Below are 15,656 nucleotides of genomic sequence, written 5' to 3' on the forward strand. Positions count from 1 at the left end.
ACATGACATTTTAAGGGCTGAAATATTGTGAATACTCCTAACAAAATTGATTTCATTTGTCAATAAAAAGCCTCACTGTTTTTCATAGGAGCTGCTCAGTAAACTATTCTGACAACAACTCAAGGCTGATCAAATTAAAATCAGCCCCAGCTTTTTTTAGAGATGAACTGATCTGAAAAGGTTTTGGTATCCTAGAAAGAGTTGCTAACCTTTCTGGGCAGGTCCTATAGCATTTAATAACAAAGGGTACCTTCTTGTATAAATATTATGAACTATGGAATTTAATGAGATTTGGATTGCACTATAGAAATGTACTTTGGAGAATTAATTTTGAAGTCTGTAGGTTTAAATGTTTTCTAAAAATATGACTGAATATATACAGGGCTTTGTGTCTCTATGTCTATTTAGTTGGGGAGAATGTTTTCATGTATTATTTGGTGCACTTTTCATTTTCCTCATCCTTTTTTAAAGCATTGGTGGCAAAAGAATGAAAGGAGGCTATTTTTCGCTCCAGGATAAATTTTGATATTTCAATTCCAGTTTTTGCCTCCTGAGGAATTTTCTATTTTCTTGAGATTCTTAACCAGGTCATTCACTCACTGATGGGTTTAATTACCTGCCTGAGCAGAGGAGCTGAGCTGCCTTTTCAGCAGCTCAGCCCATGCAGCGTGTCCAATTCTGCACACAGATGTGCTCGAGCCATAACCATCAGCTTTAAAAGAAGGATACAGGAGATCTCCTCCAACACAAGCAAGGTTGTAGCTCGCTCAGATCCCGTTCTCTGCAGCTTTTATAGCTGTCCATATGATGCTTTCTGGTTTTCTATGCTCGTGGGCAAACGGGGGCTGACACCCACTGGTGAGCTGTGCTGCATCAGAGATATCTGCTGGAGACCCAGGTGTCACCTCTGAGAGCAAAGGGAATTTCTGAAACTGCTGTTAAATGCATTAACAATGAGCTGGGGACAAAGTCAGAACCCTGCTTAAACATCTCGACTGAGAGCTGCCATACAAGTGCAGCCAGTGGTGGGTCTTGGCTGAAAATGTATTTATGCATTCAGACAGATAGACACGGGCTTCACTTGTTTAAACTCGGCTTTAGTGCAGACGAAAGCAATAGGGGGTGGCGGGGAGAGCACAGGCTGCCACCACCCTCACATATGGCAATTGTTTCCTATAAAGCTTGCTATACTGTATTTATGTCATCCCCTGACATATCACAGGAGGCCACAGATGCCAAACTTTTAGCCAAAAAAAAAACCCCAACCTGCAGCTTTTAGTGAGGGCTGTCCTCCAATTTATTTGTGTTTTGTTGTTGGTTTTCTTTTCCCTTCTGCTTTTCATCTGTCTGGTTTCTATTTCCACTCTTTCTGTTCTTCCCTCCTCCGTTTTGTTTTGTCTTGTTTTGTTTTTTTTACCATGTTTGAGGAATCTCAGTTGCACTGGGAAGCCCGGGAGGTATGAGTGGAATGCTCAGATTTAATACATCCTTGCCTGAACTCTCTTTTGACAAATCAATTAATATCTGTGGGCTCTGGGGGCAGAGCATTGGGGGGCACAGGAAGATGAAGCACCTGGGGTGCAGGGCTGGAATGAGTCTGGGGAAGCTTGGCTGGGATCAGGAAGGGAGGGCTGGGGAGGGGCTCCTTCAGGTGCAAGGGGATGACACAGAAAGTTATGAGATTTTTCAAATTCTGGAGCTGAGCACATGACTGCAGAGACTGGCTATACCTTCCAGGCAAGCAACCTCCTCTCTCTGCAGTGCCAGGTGCTGCCTTGCTCTGAGCTCCAGGCCTCAGGGATGATCCACAGCTGGCTGAGGTCGGTTCTGATGCCAGGAGAGCTGTTTGGTGTCACTTTGGTTTTTTAAGATTTTCTAAGCCTTCTGATGTTGACAATCTTGTAGTGAACTTTCTCGCACACTTTCTGTAAATAACTCATTGTTTTGCATGCCTTTATGGAAGAAGAGAAAGTTGATAGACTGTTAGTTTGACCAGTGTCATTGGAGAGGTGTCACTGTCACCCTCCAATCCACTGCCACTCTTGGAAAACTATAAATGTTGGAGTCAGAAAATAAACTTCCCTTTTTCCTTCACCTTGAGAACAGAGGTGTGCACTTGTGTTTTCTCGTGTCCTATAGTGACACTTTGGTCTGAGGGATCCTCCTGTGCCAGCTTGGGGCAGAAGCCCCAAATCAGCCCTTTGCTGATCTATGGGGCCTCTCGGGGTGCCAGATGTTGGTGGAGCTCTGGGAAGGTTTGAGGGAAAGGCTTGACTCATGCTCTGGGTGCTGTGAATTCAGGACAAACTGCTCTGGGTGCTTTGAATTCAGGACAAAGTGCTCTCTTCAGATCTGCTGCTGAGGGCTGGGAGGGTTCCCCTCTTGGCTTCATCCCTGGTGTGCATGGGACTCTGCAGCTGTGTTTTTCAAATGCCATTCAAATGAAAGCAGAGAGGGGAAATCCCGGTTCACTGGGAATAGCTCTCAAATGCCGAGCAGCTTTTCCTCTGAATTCTGTCTTTTGGCTTCTTTGCTGCAGACTGACACATGGTGTCTTTCTCTTGATCAATTTGTTTATCGTTTGCTTGATTTTCATCTCCAATAGCAAGACATGGCAGGTCTCTTGTGTTAATCCTGTTAGTACTGGCTTTGAAGCAGAAATCTGGTTTAGGAAAAACATTTGGGTATGTTAAACTTTCTTGAAGATGTTGCCTGTGAATACCAAATCATGCATGGCCTGATATATTTGAATTGTCTAGATTGTTCCTGAGCCTTGCATTTCCATCTGTTTGGGTCCTGCTCCTCATCTCTCCCTGTGTGTACACACATGCCAGCACCAAACTTCCCTTCTGTCTTTCAGAGCAGCTTGTGTGGCTCTGTGATGGTGTTCACAGGGGTTTTTAGGTGAGGGAAGAGACAAGAATGTTGACTCCATGTTCAGAAGGCTTGATTTATTATTTTATGACATATATTACATTAAACCTATACTAAAAAGAATAAAATAAAATGTTTCATCTCAGAAGGCTAGCTAAGCTAAGAATAGAAAGGATGAGAATGATAACAAAGGCAGCTGCCTCAGACTCTGTCCGAGCCAGCTCTGCTCTGATTGGCCATTAATTAAAAACAACCACATGAGACCAATCACAGATGCGCCTGTTGCATTCCACAGCAGCAGATAATCATTGTTTACATTTTGTTCCTGAAGCCTCTCAGCTTCTCAGGAAGAAAAAATCCCAAGAAAAGGATTTTCATAAAAAGATGTCTGCGACATGGCTCTTCCGAGAGAACTGCACAAGCAGAACCCTCTTCTCCATCCCCATCTCCTGGTCCCCACTCTGCCCAAGGGAGCCCACCCTATGTGAGGGCCTGGAGAGCCACCCCATTGCTTCTCCTGGGCTCCTCCTCCAGGAGAGCTGCTGCTGACCTCGCTCTCATTAATGTTGTTCAAGTGATGTATGGCTCAAGGAAGGTGTGACAGCAGAGCCCTGGAAGAGTGATGACCTCCCATGTGTCTTCTGCACAGGTACCCAGACAGCAGAGCCCCCCTGTGCCTTCCCAAGGCAGCCCCCTCCTCTCTCTGCACCCCTGCAAGCTGTTTATCTTGTGTGGAAGACATTGGCAGCTCTAGGAGAAGAGTTTAGGCTCCAGAGCCCGGCCAGTCCTTGACCTCTGGGCTGTGGGGAGGTGACTGATGCCCAGTGACTGCAGTGGTGTGGGTTGTGTGTGGATGCGGGGGTGGAACATCTGCTGATGCACTCTGTGCTTACAGAGCCAGGGAACCCCTGGGTAAAAAGCAAAACCAGTTTTTTCAGTTGCAGGGTTACTTGGCTGTCTGGTGCTGTCAGATACACCTTTGGTTGAGTGAAACAATCTTTTCTCTGGCCAGTCCTCACAATTTGGTCTTGGCTGCTGTGGGAGCCTGGCTATTCCTGTGCATTCCAGAAGTGGATTTGGGGTGGCCCCAGCAGAGTCAGGGTGGGGTTGTGGATCCTGTCATGGACACAGCTCTCTCAAGGAAGCCCAAACTCAGTGACAGTGCTCATAAAGAAATGGCTCTGTCCCTTCCCTGCCAGCCTTGAACCAGCTACCAGCAAATCACCAGGAGATAAGAGATTACCAGGAGTTGTTTCCTTCCTGGGCAGTTGACTGCTTGTCTTGTTCCCTATTCAATCCCAACCAGGTCCTGTTCTCTTCCAGCTTTTGATCCAAACCCAGAAGTACTGGAGAATGTGTTGCTTTTAAGTGAGATGGTTTGGGAACCACATAGCACATCTTGCATGATGGAAAACCAAGGCATCTCCTCATGCACTCCACAGGGTTTTCCCTGTTTTTTTCATGGCATGTCCAGAATTCCTCATGGGGCAAACAGTGCAGAAGAGATACAACATTCTGCACTTCTGGCTCTCACCATCATGATTTCATCAGGGAAACTTAAATCTCTGGGTGAGCAGACTTTTAAAAGAGGCATCATTTTAGGCTTCTTAACTGAGGAGGGGGAGCAAAAATGTTTTGTGTTCTTGTTGGGATTTTAAACTTGTGTGAGAGGGGCAGGTGGCTCCAGGCAGTGCTTTTGATGGAGGGGCAATGCCAGGAAGGCCTGGGACAGGTGCTGAGAGCTGGTCCCTGCCAAGGGCACACAGGGATGCCCTGGGCTGGGGGCTGTGGGGCTGGCTGGGCTGGGTGCTGTGGGCACTTGCTGAGACCCACGAGGTCCTTCCTCCTCCCAGCACCTTTTGCTTTAGGCTGTGATTTTGCTGCCCCCAACAGTCTGCTGGTTTTGAACCTGCCTGGTGCTCTCCCGCATCCAGATGTGGCCCTGGAGAAGTGGGATGTGAAGGGTCTGGTCCTAAACTCACCCTGTGGGACTCACTGGGGCTGATCCCATAAACCTGGAGCATCCCCATGAGCATGTTTTGGGTCACAGGGACATGGCCTTGGAGTGACACCATGCAGCTGAGGTCACAGTTGTTCTCTCTTCATCCCTGAGCAAGGATTTCAGTCAGGGCAGGATTTCAGTGCCAGGATTTCACCTGGACAGCCCATCCTGAGCACCCAGAATTAGAGTATCAGTCCAAATCAAAATAGGTCCACTAATTTAAACAGCATTTACATGGTTTAATTGAAGATTGTGCCCCTTTGCTTCCATCATCTACCATGGTTTATCACTCTCACCACAATGTAGAACAGAGATTTCTGCCCATCCCCCAGAATGTATTTCAAGAATGTGGTGAAAAAAATACAAGGAGTATGTAACTTCTTCTGGAAATACAATATTTCATGAGGGGAATTTGAAGGATAAAGTAACTGAATTCCAGGCAAACAGGCATCAGTATTGTTAGGAAATACAGCTCTCTGCAGGGCAAAAAAGAGTGGTATGCCAGGTTTAAATAGGAATTTATAGCCGCTGACTGCAAATTACCTTATAAAATTACTGAAACCTTCATAAAGTCATCAATTATGCCTTTAGTCTTGATTGTCATTTATTGCACTTCTTAATTGTTCAGTAAACTTTTCTGGATTAAAGGGTGTGATTCAAATTGACATGGGGGCTGTTTTATTGATGTAAATTAACAGAGTATTTTACATAAGGGGCAGCTGAGGGACCAGCAGCAGAAGAGTCTCTTATCCACTAATAAAGGCAACCCAGAGCTGGTGTTGTGATTTCAAGTGAGTGGAGTTGTGTGGAATGATGAGTGTGCAGGCAATAGTTATAAATCCTTGGAATCAGGATTGTTATCAGTATGGAGTGCGACAGCGGAGGCAGAACACAGACTTTTAATCACTCTGTTTAAAATAAGAGGAGGAATGACAGATAGAGAAAACAATGAAAAATCTGGTGGATTTACACTGAGTCCACATTAGGTCTTCTGTTCAGTCTTTTCCAAGACAGAACATGCTTCACATGTTTTCACTGTTGTTTTTTTTTGTAATTATTATCATTTCATTCATTAATGTTTCCTCAGGCTCACGAGGAGCTGTGGCCTCACTCCACCCAATGCAACCGCATTCCACAACCATGTCACCAACCAAGTCACTCTGTTTCTCCTAAAAGGTGCTGGACTTCATGGGATTCACAAACCAGGGTGCCCAAATCCCCTTTTCTTTGAAGCTATTCTCAGCTCTTTGGGTTTCATTCCACGCTGCTCTGTGGAGGCAGCGTGATTCCGATCATACCATTGCTGATTGCATAAAATATGCCCTGAATCCAACACGTTGTGTTAAAATCTGGTGTCTGGGCCCTGTCTGATTCTGAGCAGAGTAGCTGTTGGATTGTGTTCCAGCCATCCTTAACCCAAGCCAAGTTGGGAGAGACTTGATTGGGATATCGGTGAGGGGTGAAGACTGTGAAACCTCTGCTGTGATTGATGGAGTTGTGCATGGAGAGGACAAATATGCACAAATACTTACCCAGAATAGTAGGGCCTCAATTCAGTTGTATCTGGCAGACTTTTCAGCTCAACTTTCAAGAAATATTGTTTTTAATTGACCTTCGTGTGAGTAATTTGAAGAGCCAGCGCCGCTTTTCGCAAGGAGAGTTTCAAGCATGGAAACTCCCATCGTATGTAAAATTAGTAATTTTACTGTATCATGAGTGATTAAACCTGACCCCCCGGGGAGCCAAAAATAATGCTGTGTGACTTCCTTGCCCAATTAACACAGAACAAATGTGAAAATGTGTACATTACAGCAAATTGTGTGCTAATTGGCCTTGGAGAAATACTAACGACAAGGAAGAAATGGCCATGTAATTTCAAACATATTTGAGAGGTTTCACAGTCTACTTGCAAATAGGAGGGAAAAAAAGTCGAAATTTGACAAAACCATTATTTGTTATGATTTATTCACTCAGCTCCAGTCTTGAACCTGGGAGTTATTGGCAGCTTCAGCTAAGATTCCTGCTGAGTATTTCTCCTTATAATGACTGCATACAGCATTTAGCTCAATGCTATTTTTTGGCATAGTGTCATAAATATCTATTCTAATACTTCTCTCTATGTGTGTAACTAGGGTTAGATGCTTTTTTTTTTTTTTGCCCTTTTCTCATGAAAATACCTCTAGATGCAAGACAGTCTCCCTCTCCCTTTCCTGAGGAGGATATTGCACTCAAGCGCAGCAGTAAGATTATTCTCCTTGGGCAGGAACCTCTCTGCCAGGTCTCTACATCATTTAAGCACTGGCTTAAGCAGAGAATAAATGTCCATCTGTGCAGGGGAGAATTTCATCTGGTCAGGGAAGTTAGATCTGACCCACACACTTAAGGAATCCAAGATTTACTCACTATTCCTAAAATCAAATCTCTTCCACTTCATTTTCTATCACATCTAGAGTTTATATATTACATTTTCTCCATGCTTTCACTATGTCTTTGAATAAAACTGATTGAAGATGTAATTTGTGGGCTAGAGGTAAATCCCATCTTTCCATACTTTTTTTCTGTCTTCCATAAGTACAGGAAGCAGAGCTCTGGGCTTTTCCTCTGCAGCAAGAATATCCCAGAATTTGTCACTGGAGCTGCAGGCTGATGCATTGAAGTGTGATTTGGTCACAGTGAAACCCTTTTGTAAGAGACAGAAGGTCAAGTATATCCAAAATTAAATGATGCAGTGCTATCAAATTGAAGTGTTTCAGTAAATTTCCTTGATGATTTCAGCCAAATCGTGATGTCCCTAATGAACACCGCGATTTCACAGAATTAGCTTTTTCTCCTGGAAAAAGTGGAACCGGCATTATTTTAAGAGCCTGCTCTCCCAGCCTGGACACGTGCAGAGTTCCCAGGGCCCTCAGAGGAGCTGTCATGTGGAGGAAGCAGTGTCCTGGCAGCAGGATTCCTCCTGCTTTAGCTCTTGCTGAAGTTGAACAGGTTCACTTGAAACTTTTTGGATTTTTTTGGTTGATTTGCAGTGTCCTCTATGAGCTAAGTTAGAGCAGTGCAGTGCAGCACTTAGATCCTAAATTGTTTCTGCCAAACAGGCACAGAGAGAGAAGTGCCTTTTTCATATCCCTGAGAGTTCTTCAGGACATTTATAGGAGTTTGTACCGTTTATTTCCCAGTTAAACATTTCCTCTCAGCTGTTGAGAGGCTTAATGGCTTGGAGGTCTTGTATTATAAACTTGGTAGATGCTCTCAGTATTTTGTCTTTTTTTGTAGGAAGAGCTGTGGTGGAGGGATGGGAGGGAGAATAGAGAGAGGCTCTAAGGTTGTGCTTGTGTTTGACTTCTGGTGGGACTTTGTGGATAAACCCAGCACCACTGAAAATGCCAATTGTGTATCATGGAGTGCTCAAATTAGCAAGAAACTTAAAAAGAACTTTTTTTTGGAAGGCTTGTGATCATGCAACAATCCTTTCCATTGGAAAAATTGACTTTCACTACCGTTATAATGTATATTTTAACTGGAAGTTGTCAGAACTAAGCAATGCTAACAGGGTTGCCTGCAGAAGCAGAGAGATGCCAGTTCCAGGAAAACTGTTTAATGATTCCTGTTGAAAATATATAGGGAAAGTAAGATGTGACAATCATCAATTTAAAGAGGGAAGAAGAGGATGATGTGAGTGGTTTGTGGCCGGGTTTGGTGTGATTTTTTAACTTGGTTTTACTGGATTTCTTCAGAGGAGAGCAGTGGCCCTGATGCTCTGTGAGCGCCACTGCCAAGTCATTTCCACTGACTAAGGACTTAGAAAAATCCTTTTTGTTGCCATCAGGGGGAGCTTTTGAGATCTTTCAAGAGTGAAAAAAAATATAAAAAAAAAAAAAAAGAAAAGAGGAAAAAAAAAAGAAACGTCCCAGCTCAGAAACAGAGATCTACAAACCAGCAAGCAGCCAGGAGCTTACCTGTGGCTACAACCAAGCCAAGGAAACCAGGGGAGCTGAATTCCTTAGGCTGAAAATTAGCAATATTCGGAGAGGATTTTTTTGATTCAATCCACCAATAAAATGAATAATTGATTTTTTTTTTTTTAATTATTATTTCCAAAAAAATAACCCAGGAGTCTTTGGAGCACTCAAAAGCCAAGTCCTACTCTGTTGCTACAGCTTCTGGAAGGCAAATGTTCTTCAAAAAGCTTCTCTCCTTTTAGCTCCTGATGATTCGATGGGGACCTTTGATGCAACATTTGGATTAGCTGCACACAACTGCACTGAGGGGGACCACAAAAGGGGGAGCCTGGCTGATTGCATAACTTTGAGAAAATAATAAGAGGAAAAGAAGGAATTAGAAAAAAAGAGAGAGAGAGAGAGAGAGAGTGGAAAAGAGAGAAAGAAAGAAAGCAATTAAAAAAAAAAATCTGAGACTCAAGTTTCAAGACTCTTTATGTGCTGCAGAGGAGCATAAGGTTTACCAGCAAAGTGCAACGGGGAGTCTGAGAGGAGAAATAGCTTTCTCCTTTGCCAAGAAAAAAAAAATAGGAATGTGTGTTTTGGACTGGACTGAGAAAGAAAGCTGGGGAGATTGCAAAAAGTGGGGTGCAGGATTTTTGTCACATTGATCCATTCATCTTGATTGTCTTCTTTAAAAAATAAATAAGGGGGGGGAAGTGATAGGGGGAAAGAGAGGAAAAGAAGGGGGAAAAAGGAAAACAGCAAAAGTGTTTGAACCTCTGGAGCTATCTGCTCCTTCAAGCTGATTGATTAGTCATGATCCCTGCAGTTTTAATGGGAATCATTCAATTGGGAAGGTGGAGCACCCTAGAGTAGATTAGCATATTCTTGTTTACTCATCTTCTGAGGGGCTTTTTCTCTTTTCTTTCATTTTGTGGAGAAGAAGGGAGGGGGGAGGTTGGGGGAAAGGAGGGGGTTGTGGCTTATGTTATAAAGGAGGCCAAAAAAATAAATAGATTAGAGCATCTTTTGGGGGGAGGGAAATCAGTGGGTCTGAGTCTTGGAGAAAGCTGGGGGGTTGTTTTGGTTTTTTGTTTTGTTTTGAGTGTGTGTGAGTGTGTGTGTATGTGTTTTTTTTAAGAAGAAAAAAAAATAAAGGGAAGAAAATTCAGCAGAGAAAAGAAGAGAGAGAGGAGTTCCAGCTGTGGAGGAATAGAGGAGAAGAAGACAGATAGAGAAGGAAGAACAGAGAAATACATTTCAACCAAGAAGGAGTTTTGATTTATTTGATTTTTATTTGTTTTAAGGAGAAAAAAAATCTATAAGCAGGAAAAAGAAAGAAAGAAAAAAAGAAAAAAAAGAAAAGAAAAAGCAACTGAGAAGGGTTATAAAAAGAGCAAATACCAAGAAGGGTGAACAAGAGAAGAAAGTCAAGGCAAGGAGGAGCCCAAAGCTGGCAGATCGGGAGGATTTGCAGGGGAGAAGGGGGGGGAAGATTGGAAATGCAGCTCTGGAGTTTGCTGCTGCCTCTTGCGCTTCTCTGTACAGCCCTAGCCAGTGGACCCGAATGTGGGATGGACGAGCGCTCCCGCAGGGCACGAAGGGACACCAGGCACAGCCGCCAGCTCCTCCACACTGCCCCGGGCACCTGTGCCACCAGGTTAGCCCGAGGAAGGCGCTCCACTGCTGGGCTGGAGCCCGGGCATGTCCCCCGCAGGAGGCAACAGCGGGAGGTAAAGGACGACGAGGAGTCCCTTACCCCGAGCAGGGCGCTCTATTTCAGTGGCCAAGGTGATCAGCTGCGGCTCAAGGCAGACGTGGAGCTGCCCCGAGATGCCTTCACTTTGCAAGTGTGGCTGAAAGCCGAGGGCGGACAGAGATCTCCGGCTGTCATTGCAGGTAGGTCTGGCCGTGCCTGTGGCTGCAGCATCCCCGATCGGTGCCGGGAGCCGGCTGGAGGCGTGCGTGTGTCCGGGAGCGGGCTGTGCACACCCAGCCCCGCGGGAGTGCCCCGCGGCACACGGGGGATGGATGGATGCATGCATGGATGCATGGATGGATGGATGGATGGATGGCAGCGCCTCTGCCAGCGCGCCGGGCTCGCCTTCGCCCCGCCACATATTCCGGGAGATCCCGGAGCTCTGCGGACCGGCTGGAAGTATAGGCTCGCAGGAAAAGTTATGTAAACTTTTGCATAGGGGAAATGGCAGTGCCCCGGGGTGGTTTCTGTCTCGCTGGGTGCGCGGAGTGAGGTGCAGGTAGAAGAGGCAGCTCTCACGGTGGGGTTTTGTCTGATTTTCAGGTTGGAAAACTGTAAGTAGAGCGTTTGAAAGTGGCTTGTTTGTATATATGGGAAGAAATGTATGTGACTGGTGTGTGACTGCAAAGAAACGCATATCTAAGGTCCCCCTACGATTTCCTTGGTTTTATTGGCTTTTTAGCGTACTCCGCTGTTCGCTCTTTAGATGCAGTGTTAGCGTGTGGTTTCCAAAAAGCTATAAAGGAACTTTTTGGCTATTGTGAAACCTCAAATGAATCAAATGAGTTTATAAAGTTCCCAACCCCTCGACACTCAGCTACGGCTGGGACTCGCACTGCAGCTAGAGGATGTGTGGAGTATTTTTGTCTCCCCTTAGAAATGGCAAGTGTAACATCAATGATTCTAAGGTCAAATAGCCCTATAAAATCATTTAGTACTCAAAGCAGCTACCAGTCTAAGCCGTCTGAGCTGGACAATAACAAGGAGCATTGCACTTTTCTTATTTAAATTTTATGAGCCCATCCTGAATTTGGGTCCCTCTCCCCGCGTTCGCTCCCTCTCCCCCTCCCTCCCTCTACCTCCCGCCCTTTCCTCGCTTTAGTGATAAAGTGCAGCGAAGTTGTCGTGAAATCGGATACTTTTCGGAGGGTTACAAACCCTTATAAATGTCGCCACATCCATCTTTGCTCTGAAGGAAGTCATAGAAAATGGAAATGCCCTTAAAAAAAAAAAAAAAAAAAAAAAAAAAAGGAAACAAGTCAGAAAGAAAAACGGGTACTGGGGGGGCGGGGGGGAAGACATGTTTTACAGTTCTTCTGGCAAGGAGATTCCCTGAAAGCACAAGGTTTCCATGTCCTAGGATGCCTTAAAGAGACAGCGAGGATTTCCCCTTTCCCTTTAAGCGGAGCCGGTTGCTCGCAGGAGGCAGCGCTGCCTGTGCCGGCGGCGCCGCTGCCCCGCCAGCCCCGCTCGCTGTCCCCGCTGTCCCCGCTGTCCCCTGCCACCATCCCCGACCGCCGCCGCTGCCGCCTCGCAGGACAGTTGCTTTGTCCTAAAGAAAACAAAAACAAAACAAAACCAAAAAAAAAAAAAAAACACCGAGATGAAGTCAGCCGTGCTTTTCCTTAACTTTCTCCGCTCGCTCGCTCGCAGGGAGACGCCGCTTGTGCGGGGCTGCCGGGGTGGGCAGGAGGTGCCGGGCATGGGCTGGTCCCGTGTGCCTCCAGAGCAGTGATTTCATAGGTGAACCACGTTATTCCTTGATTTATTCCCCCTGGCTTTCTCACACTCTGCTCTTCTGGTTCCCAACCCTAACTTAAACCCCAGGGCTCAAAGTGCTTCCCTTTCAAGTTAGGAAAAGCAGAATTGGGGTTTACACAGATCTCAAACAGGGTCAGGGTATTTTTTAACGTACTTAATCCAACACCTAGGACCCCGTGTCTGTCTTTGGTGCAAGTATCTCTAATTCTCACGACAGGGAACCTAGACAAACACACACAAAGATCATTTGTAGTAAAATACTTTAATTGGATGGGGGAGGTTAGGTTGTTGCCTGTATAAAACACTTGACCCATTTTATGCATGGAAATAACATTCCACTGTGAAAAATGAAGAGAAATGCCCCAGTTTTGCACCGTGGAGCTTCAGCTCAGCTCGGGAGGACTTTGTGATTTTTATTTTATTTTTAAGCTCCCCCTGCCCCCCCTCGCACGCACTCTTGAAGAGGAGCCAGGTTTGGCTCTGTGTGTAAACACCTGGAAGAGGTCCAAGAGGAACTCACTTGGAGTATCCTCTGCACACCACAGCCTCCCAGACCTGCAGCAAGCTTAGGGAGAGATTACGCTTCCCTCAATGAGGAAATCAAGGGTTCTGGCTGCCAAAACTCTTGGCTTTCACATTCTCACTGTTTTGGGATGTGACAGACTGAGGAGCTCAGTTCTGCTGTTCCATTTGCATCTGTAGGACCCCACTGAAATCAAGAGCCCATCTGGGTGTTTGGAGGGGAAGGGACTGGGGCACATTTGCTGGCAGTGCCAGAAGTGAATTTCACCCCAACTTTTATCCCAGTGGCAAAGTGGGGAGCTGTGTGACTGTACAGATCTGAGGGGAGGGGTGGGATTGACTGGAATACACCTCTTTTTTGGAGTTGCTCTTGTGTTTTCCCCTAGTTTCTGCCCCCTACTTTCTGCTCTGCTCCCCTTGCACCACTCTCTGCTGGCATGTAAGAAATTACTACAAATGGTACAGGAGCCTATAGGGGAAACCTGTGGTGCCTGTTAAAAATCCCATGCAGGACCCGAGTTGTTATCAGCTCCTGTGCCTGAGCCCTGACATAACGGAGTTCTTCTGCTAATCCAGGCTACAGGAGTTTCTGTCTGGAGCCAACTCTCCTTACGTCACCCTCTGCTGCAGTATTCAATTTGTTTTCATAAATGGCTAATTTTACAGCGCTGTTAAGTGGGTTCGTCATTGTGCCGGGCCATGCCCTGTGTCTGATGAGAGGCAGCCCTGGTGCCAGGCTCTGCCAATTTTCACGCTGCTTGGCAGCGATGTTATTGCCGCCCTGCTTGACTCCGCTGCTATCTGCTCTGGCATTTGTCAGAGGCAAAGCTGTTGGGAAACTGCAAGTGTGACCCATTGATCTGCGTTACGCAAAAGCTCAGGAGCCCTGTCGGGGCTGGGCTGTGCTCCTCGAAGCGGCTCCCGGAGCAGCTCCCGGCTCCTGCGTACTCACCCTCCATCCCTCCATCCTTCCTTCCTTCCATCCCTCCATCCCTGGCGGGTCACAGAGTTCTCGCACAAACGCCGCTGGGCTGTGCGCACCCAGCGCATCCCTCTGTAAACACTCCCATGTACGCACGGAGCCACTCCGCGGCTCCCGGCACCTTCCCCCGCTGGGGCACGAAAGGGTTAAGGAGGGGCTGTGCTGGGTTAGGTAATGCACACACACACCATAAGGAATGAGGGGGCTTCAAAGCGCTGCTGACCTTGCTGCTGTTGGAATCAAAGGTGTTTGGGTTGCGCTGTGGAAACTCAAGCCCAGCCTAAGGAAGGGGGTGCTCCCGAGTCCCTGTCAGGGTGTTTTCTGGGCTCTGGGGTGGTTCGTGTTTTCACAGGAGAGAGATGTTGACTTTCTTTACTGGCTGGGAGCTGAGAGGAGCGGGATGAATGGTCGGAGTAAGAAGGCGTGCCTGCTCTGAAGAGTGAAAGGGTTTTTTTTTTTTTTTTTTTTTGTTTTTTTTTTGTTTTTGTTTTGTTTCTTTTTTTGTTTTTGTTTTGTTGTTTATTTCCCCCACTTCTTGGTTTCATTCCCCTCCGTCTCTCTATTCCTCAGCCTGCCAACAGGGAGCATGATCCCAACTTAATAAGGCTTCATATGTAAGGGAGTGCCTGTGTTTTCCCAACTTCAGTCCTTGAGGAACATAGAACTGCAGCAGAATCCAAAGGGAAAGAAAAGCCAAAATCAGCATGGTGGAGCTCACTAAAAGCCACAGCTTTTGCATGTAAGGGACTGAGAAACATCCATGTCAGGTCCGATAATTAAGCAATTATAAAGATATGTAATTGATACTGCATAGGTCTAGTCTCTCTAACGAGTTAAAGAATACATGTTTGTTTTGGAGAGTTGTTTCTTTCTGAAGTTTTGGACTATGATACTGGTTTGATGCACTTCAGGTAGAATTGGTGAGCTGGGTCCTATCTCCAGAGCTGATCCTCGTGCTGGGTGTGCTGGGAACTTGAGGATGTTTTCAAAGAGATTTTATTCAGAGTTTCACAATTAAAACAATAGGCAGGTAGATCATGTGGCATTTTCAACAGCCTGTCTCTCAATTGTAGGAAATTTCTAGTTGTGTTCTGTAATGAAGAACTGCAATGAAGGAGCAGTCAAATATAAAACTTGTAGTTCTGTTGTTTAATGAGTGCTGGCATGTGCAAGGTCCCAGGGTGCTGGCCATGGTGGGGAGAGTGGAGTGGCAGGAGCTGGAACACCTGCACAGATGTTCCTGCAAGGTGACAAATCTCTAAAACACCATCCTGAAGGGTGGGGGAAGCTGTGTGGGTTTGGCTTCCCCATGGATGTGTTCAAATGATTATCCACTTCATAACTATGGATCTGGACATGGCTTGACTCATAGGTCACTGAACAAAATACCCTCACAGCTTGTCATTTGCTAAATATTTGCATTTGAACAGCATATTTCCTTCAGCCTGTGGAAGCTGAGACAAAAATCAGAAACTGGTTTTTCTTTCTATAACATTTCCAATTTAATCTGGTCTCATTCTTTTGACCAGCTACACTCTAGACTCAGAACAGCTCAGTTAGAAGAAAGCTGGGGTGTTTTTTTTTTTCCCTTAAAGCACCTACACATAGGCTGCTCTAATTAATTAAATGGTAATAAAACAGTGAGGACAATTTGACTCTGTGTGTGAAGGGTGGCAAATTTAGATTCCTAAATGACGTATGGCCGTCTCCTGTAGGCGCAGGGTTGTGTCCCAGGCTGAGTTTGCCTCTCCGAGCTTCATTTCAGCCTGATTTATTTCAATCCAGGCTGTTTCAGTCAGAACAACTCGCGTGAGG

At 45.8% G+C, this 15,656-nt stretch overlaps 1 protein-coding gene across 1 annotated transcript in view; it reads left to right on the forward strand.

The window, feature by feature from the left end:
- The first annotated feature begins 10,319 nt into the window (after positions 1-10,319).
- The window catches only part of PAPPA (pappalysin 1), a 175,419-nt gene continuing 170,082 nt past the window's right edge, over positions 10,320-15,656 (forward strand). The window contains exon 1 of the mRNA XM_059486423.1: positions 10,320-10,716. Within this exon, the coding sequence (XP_059342406.1) occupies positions 10,320-10,716 (397 nt within the window). The remainder of the gene's footprint in view (positions 10,717-15,656) is intronic.

Source organism: Ammospiza nelsoni, chromosome 20 (assembly GCF_027579445.1).
Source record: "Ammospiza nelsoni isolate bAmmNel1 chromosome 20, bAmmNel1.pri, whole genome shotgun sequence".
NCBI classification, from domain to species: domain Eukaryota; kingdom Metazoa; phylum Chordata; class Aves; order Passeriformes; family Passerellidae; genus Ammospiza; species Ammospiza nelsoni.